We start from the raw sequence: 18,211 nt of genomic DNA, 5'->3' as shown, positions 1-18,211 counted from the left end.
AGATTGATGTGGCCACACTTAACATCATCTATGTTGACACATCCAAAACACAAAATCCTTCACTTATTGACACATCGTCTATAGATTCTTTGCAATGTTTTCCATTTGTGGTAATAAAACTTTCACTTTTATAATAGTGCTCATATAATGAAAAAAATATATAAGAGGATAAATTTTCTTGATGATGGCCACACAAAATAGTCTTTGTATTGATGATCAGATATTAATACAATTGAAAAAATGCATTTGGCTTGTTAGGTGTTCGTTTAAGAGAAAAACAACAACATGCATTTTTAAAATTTAGAAAACATGCTTTATTTAATAATTCAGATTCCCAGGAAAATTAGATAAAAGATTGTATTGAAAATTTACTCCAATCGGTCGCAACTGATGACATTTTATAATTCATAGGCCTGACTCTTGGCATATATTTGTAAGATAAATTTGTAAAGTTACATTATTTATTTGCACAAGAAATTACAACATTGCTTATCAAAATAACTTTGTTGATATCTAATTTTCCTTGGTAGTAAAGGATAATGAAGATTAAAGAAAACATTGCAAAGAGACTAATAGAAAATCTAGAATCTAATTTAAATTGACTTTCGATAAACTATTAAAATATTTTAATATATTATTTATGAAAATAAAAAATAAGTAGATATTATTTTGATAAGTAGATATACATTCGATGTTATTGTTAATATATTGCTTAAACTCTGAACTGAAATTAATATTTTAAATCCAATCACGCTCATTATAATATCTAATTTCATTATAATATAGAAGTTGTATTTACATGGATTAGGTACCTACTTTATTTACATTAAGTTAACTGGTTGTAATTTTACGATTTTAACATATACCAAGAAGGTAAATGAACACAGAATGTTTTTCTTAAAATTAAAAATCATAATTAGTAGTAGATACGTTTAAAAAATATCTAAAACTATAACTATCTAATTTACTGGAATCATTTATAGTGTTTCCAACGCAGGAGTATAAGTATATTTGAGAATATTTTTCTATAGGTAGTAAGAAGATTCCTTGCATACAATTTTTCTATGATACGATAGTTATCAGAGGTGCAACAGATCACGGTAAGCGTTGCTATGACATGAATCACACTTTAACACAAACAAACGACAAGTAAGATAGATTGTACTGTGGAATGGTCTCACCTGAGTGACTGGGTTCTCGCCGGGTCGATACACCACGTTGTGTAAAGGCCTCTTCCGACCCACGTAATTGACGCAGACAAATTCGAGGAGAGACGCGTAGATAAAACACATACACACGCCGTCCCACACGTTCATTGCGGTCAAATTGGACACCACAGGCAGCGTTGAACGGAAACCATTGGACGTTGTAAAGAAATTCAACATAGTTGTTACACCTGTGTTAAAGAATATTTTGTTTGTTAGAAAATTTGTCATCGTTTCATGAATATCCCAGCGCAGGTAGGTTTACATGAGTATTATTGGCTACATGATGAAAAATGCTTTGCTTTAAGTAGGAGCCTATTTGCAATTTGAATTCATATATTGATAAATATCTGTATTCATTTTTTTAAAAGCTTTATATATATTATAGCTAGGTTAATTTGGTGGATTCATTATCAGTTTAGCTATCACTTATTTTAATTCAATAAATGCTGGCGGGTAACAGAACTTCAAATTAATTGAACCAATAGTTGCATAGAGCAAATTAGGTTCCATACTTTACGAAGCGTCTAATAAACTATAAGACAATTTTGATGATAGTGATAGTATATATAAAATATAATTAAACGCATTTAATTATATTTTAGTCAATTCAGTTTTAGCAAGCACTCGCTAAAATTCGCTGGATATTCATGGAAGTATATCTAATTACATTACTAGGTACTATAATAAATATTACTTTACTAACTAAAATAATAATTATAAAGGTGTATTTAATATAATAAAGCTTTGTGATTTCTATTACTTATCAGAAAAAAAACTTCTACTTCATTATTAGAAAAATTCTAAATGTGCGTAATTTTGGTGTTCCAATATTTTCTTATAAGAAATTTCATACTCTTATGTTTACATTTAAGTATTTTTACAAATTACTAAAACATATTGAAGAAGTGAAAGAGTTTATAAGAAACATGCTACAGAAATTACGCAATGTTGAAAATTTCAAAGGCAGTTTTTTTATATGACGTGCTTTATTATAATAATAATAATTGAACTTAAGTATTAGATTCTTTGGAAATAAAACTGAACTAAGAGTTTTTAATTTCCACATACCTACTAAAAAGTGTTGTTCAATACAACAATAATTGTATCAGTGAAAAAAATAATAATTAAATTCGACAGTGGTAAAATAAAATTGTTTTTGTGGCCATCTCTCTGCAATATATGATTTGTTTGAAAGCAAAATTGTTAATAAATAACATTAAATTATAATAAAAAGTAAATAACTTACAAAGTAAATAACGTTTCAAAAGATTTGTTCCATAAATAGTAGATTATATAGACAATAGTAGATCATTAAGGACAGAAAGAAAAAATGAGACTTGGATTAGGAGCAGTATATTTAAATTTAAATTTTAATAATTGATATATTAAATTAATATCCAGTAGCTTTTTCAAATTCTTGCTCGAAAACTCAATGCTTTCTCTACGATATAAGAAATTACATTTCGATACAATGATATTTTTATCATTGTTGTGTTTAGTTCATAGATGGCTTCAGCCAATAGCTAAACGTCTCCCTTTCTTAAGCAAGTTTAAAATGAAAAAATAAAAATAAACTAACCTATCATAACTCTAGCAGGTACTGCATTCCATTCCAGCCAAAAAGTAATAAAAGACGATGTCACCAAAATGATGCCCGGAATGAAAACAGTAGTGAAGTAAAATGATCTATCTCTCGTGAAGATGAGATCCACTTCGAGACAGCTGTAATTACCTAGAAATGTGAAGCAAAATATAATAAAAAAAGTATAATAAATGAAGCGTATGATAACGTTGGCATTACAATCGTAGGATTATCTATATTGCCAACTGGTAAGCGATGGGTTCCTGCGAAGTAGTTAGCGTGTAATGGACAGCTGCAGCCACATCTAAGGAGTGAAATGCAAGACCGAGAACATTCCATTCGCCAGCCAATTTTACCTATCATGGAACGAGCCGGAACTGCGTTCCATTCCAGCCAAAATGTGATGAAGGAGGAGGTCACCAGGATTATGCCAGGGATAAATACTGTGGTGAAGTAGAATGCTCGGTCTCTTGTAAAAATAAGATCCACCTTTAGACAGCTGTAGTTACCTGCGAAGTTAACATTACACGTATCGATTGAACGTCATACAACACATGCATGCCGATAATTTATGTTGTGTGCATAAACAAAGTTTTATTGATCCCATCGCCGTGTGTTGTATTCAGTTAAACAATGCAATTATTGGTTATGATAATGTTTGGACATATTCTAAATAACTCTATTCAGTGGCCTTGTAAATTATTTACATTTAAGACAACAAAACCAACTTCTAGACTACGTTCCGGTATGCAGGAGTAATGCGTGTTGTGTTCCAACGTGTACGGGTGTTGTTCTCTCTCCAAACAGCAAAACAGACTAATCTCTATCACGTGCATTTTTAACAGTTTCGTGCATTAACGTAACACAAATAATAAGTAAATGTTTGATGATAGTGAATGATGGAAGTACTCGATCAGATCTCGTAGCCTAGTCCATTCGACTACCACACAACAACGCGATTACTCACACATAGGCGGAATATGATTTGTAACGACAACACCGGACAAGACTGTCAGTCATCCAGTTCAAGCTCAAGAGGTAGGTACCTTGCTCCTCAAATCGTCTCTGGCAAAGATTACATGTCAGCTCTTCATCGTCTTCGTAAAGTGTTATACCATCAGCTGCTTGCAAAGACGTGAATAAATTCTTACATACTACATTGTATAAATTATAACTATTATTATTCATCATAACAATCTTAAATACTTCCAAAAGCTGATACCATACAACTAATGCAAAATGTGTGTATCAAAACCGATAAATAAAAAATGATCATGCCATATCTACGGCTAACTACTGTCAATTTGCGTAGTTATCACTCAATTACTAAAATATCTAAATTTACAGTAAAAAGCTGTCACAAATTACTATATTTATAGTAAATATATTTAAAGTATTATATATATCTATAGCACGAAAACTTAAAGTATGTTTCGGTAAACCAAGACCAAGCTGAAAAGAGTTAATCAGAATTTGTATCAATTAAGTATAGGGTTGTGCTCATAACAAAAGAATGTATGTCAGGAACACTAAGCTACATAACTTGAGCGCGGCCGGTATGCATTATATACAGGGAGTCCTGAATAATAGGTAGATATAAATAGAAAGATAAACCATAAACAAAAGTACTAAAATCAATATGTAGGTAATTGTATAATTTTAAATAAAAAAACATATTGGCTGTTTTTAAAAGAAGGCTAAATCTAATAGTTAACCGAATACAAAAAAAGGAAAGAATGCTGAAAAGAATACGAAAAATAGAATTACGTCAATATCCAAGGTTGGTTATTCCTATTAATTAATCATTTATTTTATATAGTTAAAGTAATATTAAGTAATAGTTAATAAATCTAATATATCGAAGTCACTTTCACGAAGTGATGTAGAGATCAGGTAAATTTCGTCATATTTTTATAACTAAACATATTTTTACTTTTCGATTGCCTATGATGGTTTTTATGTGTATACAATTTGTGTAGAAAAAGTGGCGATGGCTAAAATAAATGTGAATCCTTTATTATTTAGCCTAAAACTTACATGTTTACCTGTATGACAATCTACAAATGAAAAGAAATTTATAGTATATTGCCAATATATTTATCCAAAAATAACTAAACACTATAGATATTAATGCTTTGATTTCTTTCCTTCAAAGTAACTTGCTTCCTATCATTCATTTCCTATCATTATATTCATTGACACCCTGTATATTCTAATTTAGTTAGTCAGTAATGTCATAGAAAGCAATATAATAGTTTCGGCATGTAATATATTTTACCTCTCCAGCTCGCTTTGATGGGACAAGGAATGGTTTGGTTCTGTATGAGATACGCATTGAGCGTTGTCAACGACGGTGACTTCCTCAGAGTATCTTCATCGTTTTTCCATACATAAGTTATAGCTGATTGTTCGTATGATACTGAAATTGGTAAAAAAAAATATTATTTTTCTTAATTATCTATTTCTTAACACTAGAAGTGCGGGTGAACCGCCCATATTAAAATTTGTCACATTTCAATATACATCCTGCTCTAGTATTTTTTTAAATTAGTTATTCATCTATTTCCGACATGGAGATACATCTAAGAATGCAAAAATCATAAAAATTGGTTCAGCAGATCTTTAGTTATAATAGTTTTAGTTACCCTAATTTTGAGACCTTTTGATTTTGAACTTGGGCCCAAAAAAATCGTGAAGCTATTGTGGCTTCTATAGCAGTAATATCTTGAGAATCATTATCATCATTAGTCAATTTTCACTGACCTACTGTTCAGTTTTACTTAAGTCTAAGTTCAAAAAATACAAAAAGAGTAACAGTACTCTTTTTGTATTTTTTGAACTTAGACCCTGAGCTGGCGAACGTAGTAATAATGTTTATAAAAAAATCAATAATTTGACTCTGTAATTTTAATATGGCATGTTAGGCAAGGCACTAGTTACTTCCTTACGAGATTTAAATACATACCTACCTACTCGTACATTGCAAGAAATATTTTCCTAAACTAATGATGCCTTCTACTTGTAATGCTATCGTTTAATACGCCTAATCTATTACATATAAAATTTTAAGGACAGCACCGATAATACGATCTTAAAAAGTTTGTTCGAAAAACCGATGGACTGTAAGGTTCCAAGGTGCTGGAATGGCGACCTCGCATATTGGTAGACCCACTACTAGATAGACCAACGACATCAAGCTGAGCCACTGGATGTGTTTGGAAGTCTTTATAAGAGGTCTAATATCCAGTAGTCTATCGGCTGATAATGTGAAAATGATAATGATGTGTATAAAACTGTATTAGATTCTAAACAAACAAAATTGCTAAATAATGATTACTTACTACTTTCTAACGCAAATGAACACAATGGGTCGTCAAATGGAAAGATGTTGAGGCTGCCCTGACAGGACAGGATGAGGTGTCGCCGCATCAAATAGTTGATGGTGCCGTTCCGATATATGCGCAAGGCAAAGTGCATCGGTATTATTGGATCCTGGAATAACATTGAGAATACACTAATGAGTCTACAATGCAAAACTAGGATACATTTTACTATACTATAACATCCAAATATAATAAACAACACATATTATCTAGATTATGTCATTAATTATTGATTTGTTTAGCCATATTCCGCGAAAATACTCGAATCCAGTGGTAGAAGAAGTTGATCTTCGCATATTTGTAGAATCAACTTCTCCCGTGTATGCTCATGATGATGGTTTTGGAGACAAACTAATTTAGGAGATTGGATTCGTCAGTTTTTCGCGGAAAGGCTTAAGTGAAGTCATTCTGAAATCTATTGTAGCGATCTCAAATAATGGCGGTTATGTATATATAATTTCCATTTTATAAAAAAGTAAAGAATGCGAAGATAGAATGACTTCACTTTTTATGCCTGTTTTTATTTTAATAAATAGTTTTATTTAATTTATCTGTTATACAAGCGCTGAAATCCTAATAAATTTTCTGCTAATTAAACAACTATCAATTTTTATTGTATGTTATAATATACATTCATTCGAAATAAAAATTATAATGCATTGCACAGTAAGATACTCTAAAATAATGCTACCCAAGAGCTTTTTTATGGCACTTATAACTTCTGACAAGTGTAGGATAGTCAACGCGTAAGTTTTATCACTTTCTTACTTTATGTCAAATAACAAAGACAGAGAATAAGCTATCTGACACCTATCAGAAGGTAGTGAAACAGGCCCTAAACATAAAGTTACTATAATAATGTCCAAATACAATTCCGAATAGCTATTATTAATAATTAAACATCTATACTATACTCATTATGTAAGTACTTACTTTGAAATCTCCATGCATAATGAAGTATGTATCAGGGAGCCAAATATCCTCGTGATGATGGATGGCGTTAAGAAAGTCGTAATGCGACTGGTTTGAATACCGAAGCCGAGGATCATACCACTGCTGCTGCAGAAGAAATTCAACCTCGTATTTCTGAAACATTTGGTTCCAATTTATATTCGGATAAGATATATTTTTTAATGACAAGACTTAAGTGTCGAAAGACGATGCATTAAATAAAGCAGCACTAGTTTAAAGAATTGTAGCGAATTTAATATCTGCGATTGGTATTATAACATTGGAGACATGTCTTTACCGGTAAGGAGTAACTAGCAATTAAAATAATAATAATCGACCGGGCTGGGAATTAAACACAGAACCGCTTATAAAGCAATTAGTAAAGCAGTTGTTTAGGCAAACGTTTTCATATTAATAGCTAGGAAAAGTTCTGTTGTTTTTCAATTCGCGCACCAACTCCAATTGAAATCGGGACAAACATCGATCATGCCAAATGATGATATGCGATACTTCATTTTTGGTCAATTTTTAAACATGAGCCCAGCTGGCCTATTCATTATTTTGGTCTTTCTGGTTGACAAAATGTCATTTACCTACTGTCTGCTATCCACCAGTAAGCACCGGATGACATTTTTACATAGAATCTCAATTGTGTATATGTACACTAGCCTAAGTCAAAGATAGTGAATAAGCCTGCAGATCAAAAAGGCCATCAAATGTAATGCCATGAAGAAAAACGACAGAAAATTCCCTTACACCTAATAAATGTAGAAAACAGATAGTCTAAAAGCAAAGTAGAAGTAGGTAGGTATATTAATAAGTATATATAATTTAGAAAGAAAATGACTTACAAGACTAGATTCATCTGGAGATGCTAAACTAAGAAGTAGCACGCTAACATTTACGGTGAGGACACCTGGAAAGCAATATGCACATTTTGTGACGAATTTCAGCTTTTCTCTGTAGAAATAAATGAGTTTAATATTGTTAAAAGAGAAAAGCAAAGTAATGAAGGAGCGTAGCCTTTCTTACATAGTATAATAGTACACGATTAGCAACCAGATAGGTATAAATAGATAAATGTTCTTTACAAATAAAGCAGACATCGATTTTACACAACAAACCACATGCTCAGATACTATAGAACAACAACAAAGTGCTTGGTTTTAAGGTTTAGTATATTTCGCTATTGTAGACAATTTTATTTAAGAAAAAGGATAATTTCATTGTTCAGGTAACATCAGTGTTTAGTTGTTAAGGATAAAAGGAATTTTATTACGGATATATAAGTTTACAGTTTTGCACACGTAATTTGTCATTTGTGTTATATGTTTGTGAAAAGAGAAAATTTAATGGTATTATATCGAACGAGTAAGGAATCTGTTGGGTATTCAATACAATTTAAAAATACTTTCGTTAGTCTAAAATACAAATTACGTATTTCAAATACTATTATTGTGTGCTATAATAAAACATTTCAATTAATTAAAAAAAATTCAACACGTTTCCGTTTTTTAAATAAGGTTCGAGGCTTTTATTATATGTATAAATGCTGGTGCATACACGAGTGGTCTATAACAAAGAATTGATAGAAAACAACGCTGTCTGTGCAAGTGATTAATTTCTGTATACGACGTGTTCCAAAAGCAATTTTCTACAAACGCATTCAGTTCTACCTTCAATAAATAATTATTTGAAAGTAAAAAACAATACACCTTGGTCAACCTTGATTGATATTCGTTTTTCTTTAACAAATAGTATCTTTACTTGCAAAGAAGAAACAGAATGATCAAGGTGAGTCAAAGCTTAATTTTTATCCAAATAAAAACTAATAATAATAATTATTCAGTGCGGAGGAAGATGCAGTGATAACAAATAAAAGTTATGATCGGGTTAGATAATATAAAGGGTTTCTCTTTTCAAAAACATAGGACACAACGAACCACGATTGTGCGATCGAGGCCGAAGCGAGGGTAGCCCAATATTATTTTGATTGTCAGTGTCGTTCGGCGAAGTGAGACCACAACAAAATTCAGGATCTGCAATTTAATATAGCTTTGCACCTTGTTGTGATTTTGCGTTTCGATCTTAAGGATATTGATATGCACAGCAAAATTCTGTTAACATTATAGCTGCTCGTAAATTAAAAGTACTATATTTTATTAAACAACCATGACTTTGCGAGATTCTTTAGGGAAGTCAGTTTGTAATTTAAGTATAGTAAATTTTGCTTACCATCTACTGGTGGAAGCAGTCTTTTGTCATAGCGGGAGTTTTTCAGAAGATTGTCCAAAATCTCTTTGTCCGACTTGCCCGCTGCAAAGCTGAAATGAAAAGTTTCTATGTGAATTTGATTTGAAGAATATACGGCATTTGTCCAAATCGTTTGGGTTTATACGCCATTCGCATTCTTGATAGCTGCTGTATGGAAAGCTTCATAATTACAATTATTTTCACATATTTGTTGCCGAAAGAAGCTTTATCTTAGAACAGAAAAAATATTCACCTTTACGAATTTACGAATATCACCGACCTACGAGTAGCTCAACGAGTTGCGAAGCTGAAGTGGCAATGGGCAGGGCAAATGCGAGTAGTTCGAAGAGCCGATGGATGTTGGGGTCCAAAGGTGCTGGAATGGTGATCCTGCACTACAAAGCGCAGTGTTGGTCGACCCCCACCAGGTGGACTGATGACATCAAGCGATTCGCTGGATGCAGCTGGCTCAGGATCGTGATGTTTGGAGTTAGTCCCAACAAAAGGCCCATGTCCTGCAGTGGACTGCGGCTGCATTATCCATCAGCTGATACGATAATGATGATGATGACGAATTTTCTGCATCTAAGACTTTACAAATCTATAGAAGATAGAATTTTTCTTTCTTCCAAGAAATTCTCAACAAAATTCTCAGCCCTGGGACTTTTCCAAATTGCTGTCACACCCCTAGTGACAGTCTTTCCCACCTCCAGAATAGGTCCCGGCTATTATCCCGACAACTATCGCTCTCAGATGCTATCTAAGTCCGCAATCTGATAGTGATCGTTATAAAATAAAACATCATCACCCACTAATTCAAGCAGCGTAGTCTAAGCTCTTTATCCTCTTTCTTATAAGAAGTCAGGCCTGGCCTTAGTAGGCCATTAAAAATAGGCTGATAATGATGACAAAAAACTCTGTTCATATTTTCCACGTATGTTATCGCTCCATACATTTAAAGTCTATAAATGGGACGCGGCACTTCACACTTGAACAGATGTTTACCATGTTACATCCGCTTCGCCGCCCGCCGACCTGCCAAGCTTTTCATTTATGGGCTAGTGTACCCTGCAAATATTGTCCGGCACGATTTAAAAATAGCTCCCTACTACAATTTTATACGGCATGCTTGTTAGAAATTACAGGTACAATTTCACACTACTTCGAGGATTATCTAAAAGATGCCAATCATTGGACAATACACTTCATTTTATTATTAAGACACGTAGATTTTGGGCCTATTGTAACATATTAAAGTAGCAACATAATTGATACCAAATTTATGTCAGCTGTTAAGCTGGAATCTGTATATGTGATGATTTTTCATGAAGTTTTTTGTGAAGTTCGATCATGATTGAAGCTTTTAAAATTTCCCTTTGATTTTGCTTCTGACACTTGTATGTCTAGCCTAAATCACAAAAAGTTTGTCTGTACCTACTTATACACGTATCCAATACCATATCCAATTAGTTATTTGTAATGCTCTGCCAATCGCAGATAGGCTCTGATTAGTACAGTTAATTGAATTCTCAATGATGCATTCGTTTACAATTACAGGCTTATTTTATAAGCAGATTAGAATCTCATTATTATAGTCATTTTATTGTAAGTTACAATAATTTTCTCTCTACAGTTGTAAATTAACCGCGTCTGCATTCAAACGTCTCCATGTCACAAGAAATCGATATCAAGCAACGACTTTTGACCGCAGTACACAAACGTATTGACGTATATTGAAATTCTTCGGACACGTCTCTCAGCGAGGGTATAATTCCAGGGCAACGTAGAATCCATTCGATGGATCATGGAATGACTAAATTAACGTATATGATGATCCTTTCGACGAGTATGCGTGTGAAGTGAATGACGAGCCTTTCATTAAAAATCTTGACATGACGACGAGAACTCTTAAGTACTTACTTAGTACAACAAAAGAGGAGACCGAATACAAGAAGTCATCAACCAGTTCTATTTCACCCGACCGATTGACATCACAATGATGCCAATCAGAGGGTTTCCCGGATTTAAGTATGGGTTCGTTTTGGCCTTTTTGCCTACACTTTGCAAGATCGGCGCGGTTCGATAAGTTAAACACTGATGTAACCGGAGAGATATCAAATGCACGACTTTATAAGTTTCGAACTTTCGACAGACAGAAGTGTATAAACAACGTTGACTTCTTATCTTCTGGGTGGAATTTGTTAAAAGAAAAACTTATACCTATTACATTTTATGTAAGCCAGGCTCAGATCTTTAACTGTGAACTGTAATCCTCTTAAAACGGAATAGGGTATTGGATTAGTTAGGTGGGGGAACAATATTTTTAAAATTAAAATACTAATGGACCTCCCGCGATTTTACCTACGTAGTTCCCGTCCGCTTAGGAGAATGAGGATTAAATATAGACTATGTTTTTCATGGATAATATAGGATGGTAAAAGATCGTTATTAATCGGTAAATGACAAATCAGTCTCATAGTTTCAGAGTTTATTCAAATCAAATAAATAAACAATCAACCTTTCATTAAACATAATATTTAAGTATAGAAGATGGAGTTTACATTTTTAAATGAATATGAAATAGGTTGGTTAAAGCAGGTCAAATTTTGTAGGGCAGCTCTACAAGAAGTAGTTTATTAATATTATACTTATTAATAAACTGCAATCCTTTTTAGAGCTTGTAAGGCACTAAGGGATGGGGGATTTGCTAGTTTATAGATGACCTCGAATCAAGGCTTGTCGTGTCTAATGGGTTTGCTGTATTTTATGATGTTATTTCAAATATTTTTATGTAATTCATCACGTAAATATTATTTAGGTATAACCACGGAAGAATAAAATAAATAAAATAAAGTATCTTTTTTAAATCCTGAAAGAGAAGCCGATAATATTTATAAGGCTCTGGATATTATACAGCTGACAGTATCTAAATCACAGTTGATCAAAGTCTATACATGTTGGGCGTAGTTATGTCCCAATATTTTGAAACTTTAAAGGGCTGTCAATTACAGTTTTACAGTTATGCAATATGCTTTGTTGAGGTGACAGTATCCAGATCAGAAGAAAATCAAGACCAAAATTTACTTTTCACTAACTAGGTACCACAGATTAAAGAATAATAGGCAGACGGAACACGACGGTGTCGTAGCCGTTTCAAACACAAAATTCAAAAACTAATAGATTTAGTACGACACGAAGCGTCTCATCAGTAATTTTCAATATTATTCAAGAAAAATGGCGTCTTATGTTTTTCAATATTTTAAAAAACGTTTACAAAAACTAAATAAAAAAGATAGAGTATTTTTTTTATTGGTATTTCTTGATTATTTATTGAATTAAGTTACGTAATTGTTGTTAGTTTCATAATTTTGAAATACAAATTATGAAAAAAGTTTGTAAATACGGATGTCAAGAAGTAAATGCGCGTGACGTTTGTGTTTTCTATGGGTTTCATCGGCTTCACCACGCTGCTTGTTAAGACTCATTCTGGATCATTCTTTATTCTGTGGGTAACTATAATCTAGGTATATTGTATTGTTATCTGCATTAATGATTTAAAGTTTGTAGAATTACATTGCACGGTCTGTGGTACGTATTTTCTTATACATAAAAGTTTAGACATGTATTTGCTTTTCCTTGCAACGATCGATTCGACTAATAGCCGCGTTCAACCGGGCAACCCCTGACCTACATGATGGACTATGTCTAACGAGTTTCAAAGTCTCTCTTGCACAGAACAATCAAGATCACAATGGAGTTTGGAAATCCCTACGAATTGCATGGACACACATGCGATTTGTAGGGAAATCCAAAATTAGGTTAGATAGTAGGGATATTATATATAGGGATATAGGGTTGTCAGATTTTCATTCTTTTTTCATTTTCAGAAAAATGGAGATACCTTTTAGGGATAACATCATGCTAGTTGTAACTAATTTTAATTATTGTTATTTTCTCTTTCTTCTATGTATCCTATGTAAAATTTTATTTCTTTATATTTTCATAGAGTTATCATTATTGGGACGATTCAAGACCCTAATAAATCCTAAAGTTTTGCAGTTAAGTGACCGGACTTAGATCCGATCGTATCCGTAAATACCTTTTAATTATTTGGAGGTGCATCAGGCATATCGGTATTTTTTTTTAAAATGGCTATCGGGATAAGGTTGTCGTGACGTAGTCATAAATATAAAATGAAAATAAAAGGGACTTTTCAAGATTTTCACTACAGCCTTAATAATGATTTTTGTTGTTGAACTTTTTTCAAATAAATTCTTACTATTCGTAGCTTAGCTTAATTTTAGATAAAACTGTAGTAGGTACTTAGCTTTTATAACTCGTTCTGTTTGTATCGTATTGGTATCTTTAGTATACATTATGTATGAAAGAAGCTAGCAGGTGTTCGGGATTCGGGACAATATCCTGGACACGAGCCAAGACGCTAATTTCCGGGACAGTATTGGATTATCCGGATATTTGGCAACCCTAACACGTGCACAGCTCTGCACATTCGTCGATCGAAATATCATTGATAGCCTTAGATTCCTTCGGCCTGCGTGATGTCTACGATGATGATGATGATGATGAGATGTATGTGAATGACATTTGCTATCGACAGGTCACGTGATCAAGATCTGTCATTTCCATACATTTTTCTAGTTTTCGAAGCGTTAGCGATCGTAGAAAGAGAATCGACGATCCACTTGGCTAGGATCTATACTAATATTTTAAAGAGGTAAAGTTTGTGGTGTTGTAGGGGGTAACCTCTGGATCTAATAAACCGATTTTGAATCGCCTCGTTACTGGTTAATTTTATCCCCGTATTCTCACGAGAACGGGAACTACGTGGGTAAAACTGCGGGGCGTCAGCTAGTAAAGTATAAAGGTCTGTACTCACATGTCGGACGTAAGCGCAGATACTCTGCTGAGCATGAGGAGGACAGCCACGGCGCGTGCCACCACGCATGACCAACCCATATTAGGACATCTGCAAAACAAACAATATACAGAAATTATTAAATTACTAGCGGACGCCTGCGACTTCGTCCGGGTGGAATTTAGTTTTTCACAAATCCCTCGGAAACCATGGATTTTTCCGGGATAAAAAGTAGTCTATGTGTTAATCCAGACTTTAATATATCTTGATACCAAATTTCAGCTAAATATCATCAAAATCATCAGTTTTCGCAAATCTCGGAATCCATGGATTTTTTTGGTACAAAAAGTAGCCTATGTGTTAATCCAGAGTAAAATCTATTTCCATTCCAAATTTCAGCTAAATCGCTTCAGTAGTAGTGGCGTTATAGAGTAACAAACATCCAAACATACATCCAAACATCCATACAAACTTTCGCGTACATAATATTAGTAGGCTTATTATTAAAAATAACAAGTTTTTGCGTGGACACCCTTGCGCATTCACACCTTCCTAGAACGTTGGGCTGAGCGTGCACTGCTGCTGCATCAGCAGACACCCACAAACGGCGCAAATAAAATAATTACGTTTGAGGTCCAAACTTAGGACCGTGGGTAAAGCGATTAGTCGACGCCTCCCTGCTGCTGGCCTATAGTTAGGTCAAAGTATTGCTATAGAAGCCGTGATAGCCCAGTGGATATGACTTATGCGTCCGATTCCGGAGGATGTGGGTTCGAATTCGGTCCGGGGCATGCGCCTCCAACTTTTCAGTTGTGTGCATTTTAAGAAACTAAACATCACGTGTCTCAAACGGTGAAGGAAAAACACCGTGAGGAAACCTGCGTAACAGAGAATTTTCACAATTCTCACCGTGTGTGAAGTCTGCCTATCCGCATTGGGCCAGCGTGGTGGACTAATGGCCTAACCCCTCTCATTCTGAGACGAGACTCGAGCTCAGCAGTAAGCCGAATATGGGTTGATTATGATGATGATTGCCATACAACGTATATGTCATATTGGGCACTTTACCGATTGACAACTTGACCAATTTACCAATATTTAGTATTTAAGTAGTTTTAATGTCTCAAAGATTTTATGTAATAGCAATAAATAAGGCTTTTATTTAAATACTCTGACGTTTGTGGCACCGTAGTGTTTGCCAAGACGAATAACCCTTGAATGCTCCAAAGACGACACAGTGCTAACTGTAGGAGTATGGACAACAAAATGTAGGAGCATGGACTTACAGACTTCCAGCTTTTATAAAATAAGTACTAGGTTTTGCTATCACAGGATCTCGTTCTTTTTATTAATAGGTAAATTAAATTATTTTTTTTTTTAATTGTTTAATTTTCAAGACTATAGGTACACGTCTTTCACTTGATAGACACCATACAAGCAAAGTAAGCAAAGAGGCACCAGACACAAATAATTAGCGAATGAGAACGACTTTGTCCGCTCTTTAAAAATTAAAAATCAAACCGCCTAAAAGTAAGCGTCCACTTATCTGTATCGTACTCGTAATCTATATAAAATTCGTTCGTTGTGATCTGTACGATGCGGATCAGTGGACGCACTTGTATGACTTTCTATATAAAGAATATTATAGAACGATGCGAATCTGTGGATGTTTGCCATTAGCGAACGTCTATTACAAATGTTATCTTTGTACGTCAACCGGTTTTCCATATTTGGTCATTTCCGTTCCCTTTTACTCGTATGTTTAGACTACACATAGTGCTTTTCAAGTTGGTCCGAGCAGAACCACGATAATTCACTAAGCATAAAATTACAGCAATGCCCAGTACATAATAAATCCATTCCATACATTTTTTTATCAGAGCAATCATTTATGTCTGAATAATTCGATTGACGTCATACCTTTTCATGTCCAATGTAGGCAAATGTAGGTCATGTATTTAATACTAGGCTGTCAGAAAAAATCACGTTATGAGGCGGCCTTGCAATGTACGTACTAGACTGGATCTCACTATAATTTGTAATGAAAAAGTATTAAGTAGTTTAGTTCGTGTGCAAAATTCATGACAATCTAATATAAGTACAGTAAAAGGTCCTTATTCACGCTTCCTTTATTCACGTTTTCACTATTCGCGGATTAAAAAATTGCGTCCCAATTCGCGGCTAAATATTTCGTTATTCGCGTATCTGATTGACGAAACTGACGTAAAATCTGCACATTTAAACTTTAACTTGCAAATACCTATTGCCGAAATTGCGAATGGATGGTTTAAGAATGCCACTGCTTAAAATCACTCTGAATAATAAGCTTTTAAAAAATATCAACAAGAAAAATTTTTCAAACCATTGTTTGACTAAAGATAATAGTTAATCAATAACTTCAATTAATTGGTTTTCTTTATATATTTGGTTTTTATTTTGTCACCCAAGAACGTATCCCTTATAATCCCATATAAAATACCATTTCATATTCACGGTTTCTGTATTCGCGACACATTTAGAGAACGTATCCCCCGCAAATAATGAGCTTTTACTGTATTAGAAAGAGGTAAGGTAGGGGGTAATCTGTGGATGTAATGAACCGACTTTGAAAATTCTTTTACCACTACAAAGTCATGCTATTTGTGAGTGTCATACATTTTATCCCCGTATTTTCACGGGAACGGGAACTACGCGGATGAAACCGCGGGGCGTCAGCTAGTCATTATTATCACAATAGATATAAAATGTAGTAACAAAGATGATTAAATAATAAAATAATCTTTTTAATATAAAAAAAACCCTCCTCCTTTTTGAAGTCGGTTAAAAATGGATCCGACTTTTAAGATTATTTCAGTTATTTTAATTTTAACAAAAAATCACTAATCCGATTATCATGAAAATGAAATAGCACGACTAATCTCTTTCAAACAAAAAAAAATTTCAATATTGGTTCAAAATTACGAAGGTGTGAGGTAACACACATAAAAAACATACGAATTGAGACCCTCCTCCTTTTTTTGAAATGGGTTAAAAAGGAAAATAATGGCGCATTCGGGAACACCTTGCTTTGAGATGCGAAAAAGACTCAGACAAACAAAGTGATCCTTTAAGGAGTAGGTTTTTCTTCCGAGGTTCGGAACTCTAAAAATGTTTGCACGAACCTGACTGAACGAACGAATTTGAATAACCTTACTTAGTTGGATAAAGCGTGGTTGAATGCTAGTTTCTCTCAAGATTACTGGCCTGTTAAAGGTTGTCGTTCAAACCATTAATCTAATTAAGTAAATGTTTATTCAATAAGCCGTTACGTGAGTCACGTAATGTTCCAACAAATTGAAGTAGTACACTGGCGGTTGAATTTACACGTTTTCAGAGTTTTTCACGTAAACAAAAGAGAACCCGAGGGAAGGCGAGCTTTCACAGTTTCCGCGTATTCCGCAATATGTTGATACCTTTAAATCCTTTTGGGAACCACGTCTAAACCGGGGATTTTATTTAGGATTGTAAGGGTTAACGTAAATGTTTTTTTCTTTTTTACAAACTTTATTTAACTTGTGTGGGAAAAATCTTCAAAAATTTGAATCCTTTTGTCTTACTTTTGATTGGACTCTATATTTACCATGCAAACAATGTGGCTGTTAAGTTGTATAACTATTAATTAAGCAACAATAAAAAAAAAACAGCTGGCTACTAACCATTTTTGATGAACTCCATTTCTTCAAAGTTGTATAAAAAACTCACGGAAAATTAACTACTTAGTAATCAATTGTAAAAATGATCCTGGATCCTGGACTGTACATATTATACAGCACTATATTTTTAACTTGCAGTGGAATTCATAGACGTTGCAGGGGCACCCCCAGGGGACCATTCACACGCTGAGGCAAACTTCACACACGCAGAGAATTAAGAAAATTTTCTGGTATATAGGTTTCCTCACTATTTCTCACTTATTCCT

At 33.7% G+C, this 18,211-nt stretch overlaps 1 protein-coding gene across 21 annotated transcripts in view; it reads right to left on the bottom strand.

Moving 5' to 3' along the window:
* The window catches only part of LOC112051673 (glutamate-gated chloride channel), a 99,537-nt gene that overhangs the window by 2,881 nt on the left and 78,445 nt on the right, over window positions 1–18,211 (bottom strand). For 4 of the 21 annotated variants that reach the window (XR_008251342.1, XM_024090408.2, XM_052884849.1 and 1 more), the window contains exons 3-12: window positions 14,275–14,364; window positions 9,360–9,448; window positions 9,068–9,163; window positions 7,976–8,040; window positions 7,107–7,259; window positions 6,132–6,282; window positions 5,069–5,209; window positions 3,837–3,911; window positions 2,788–2,940; window positions 1,182–1,396 (exon numbers count right to left, since the gene is read on the bottom strand). Coding sequence is in view for 20 of the 21 variants with exons in the window: in XM_024090408.2 (XP_023946176.1) it covers window positions 1,182–1,396; window positions 2,788–2,940; window positions 3,837–3,911; window positions 5,069–5,209; window positions 6,132–6,282; window positions 7,107–7,259; window positions 7,976–8,040; window positions 9,068–9,163; window positions 9,360–9,448; window positions 14,275–14,354 (1,218 nt within the window). In the remaining variant the exon portion in view is untranslated. Of the gene's footprint in view, window positions 1–1,181; window positions 1,397–2,787; window positions 2,941–3,146; window positions 3,300–3,836; window positions 3,912–5,068; window positions 5,210–6,131; window positions 6,283–7,106; window positions 7,260–7,975; window positions 8,041–9,067; window positions 9,164–9,359; window positions 9,449–14,274; window positions 14,365–18,211 lie in introns of all 21 variants that reach the window. The other 17 variants (XM_052884848.1, XM_052884851.1, XM_052884853.1 and 14 more) reach the window with 7 other exon arrangements.

The sequence above is a fragment of the Bicyclus anynana genome, chromosome 12 (genome assembly GCF_947172395.1).
Source record: "Bicyclus anynana chromosome 12, ilBicAnyn1.1, whole genome shotgun sequence".
In the NCBI taxonomy this organism is placed as follows: domain Eukaryota; kingdom Metazoa; phylum Arthropoda; class Insecta; order Lepidoptera; family Nymphalidae; genus Bicyclus; species Bicyclus anynana.
Note: the sequence above shows the minus strand (reverse complement) of the source record. Positions and strands in the feature narration are given on the sequence as shown.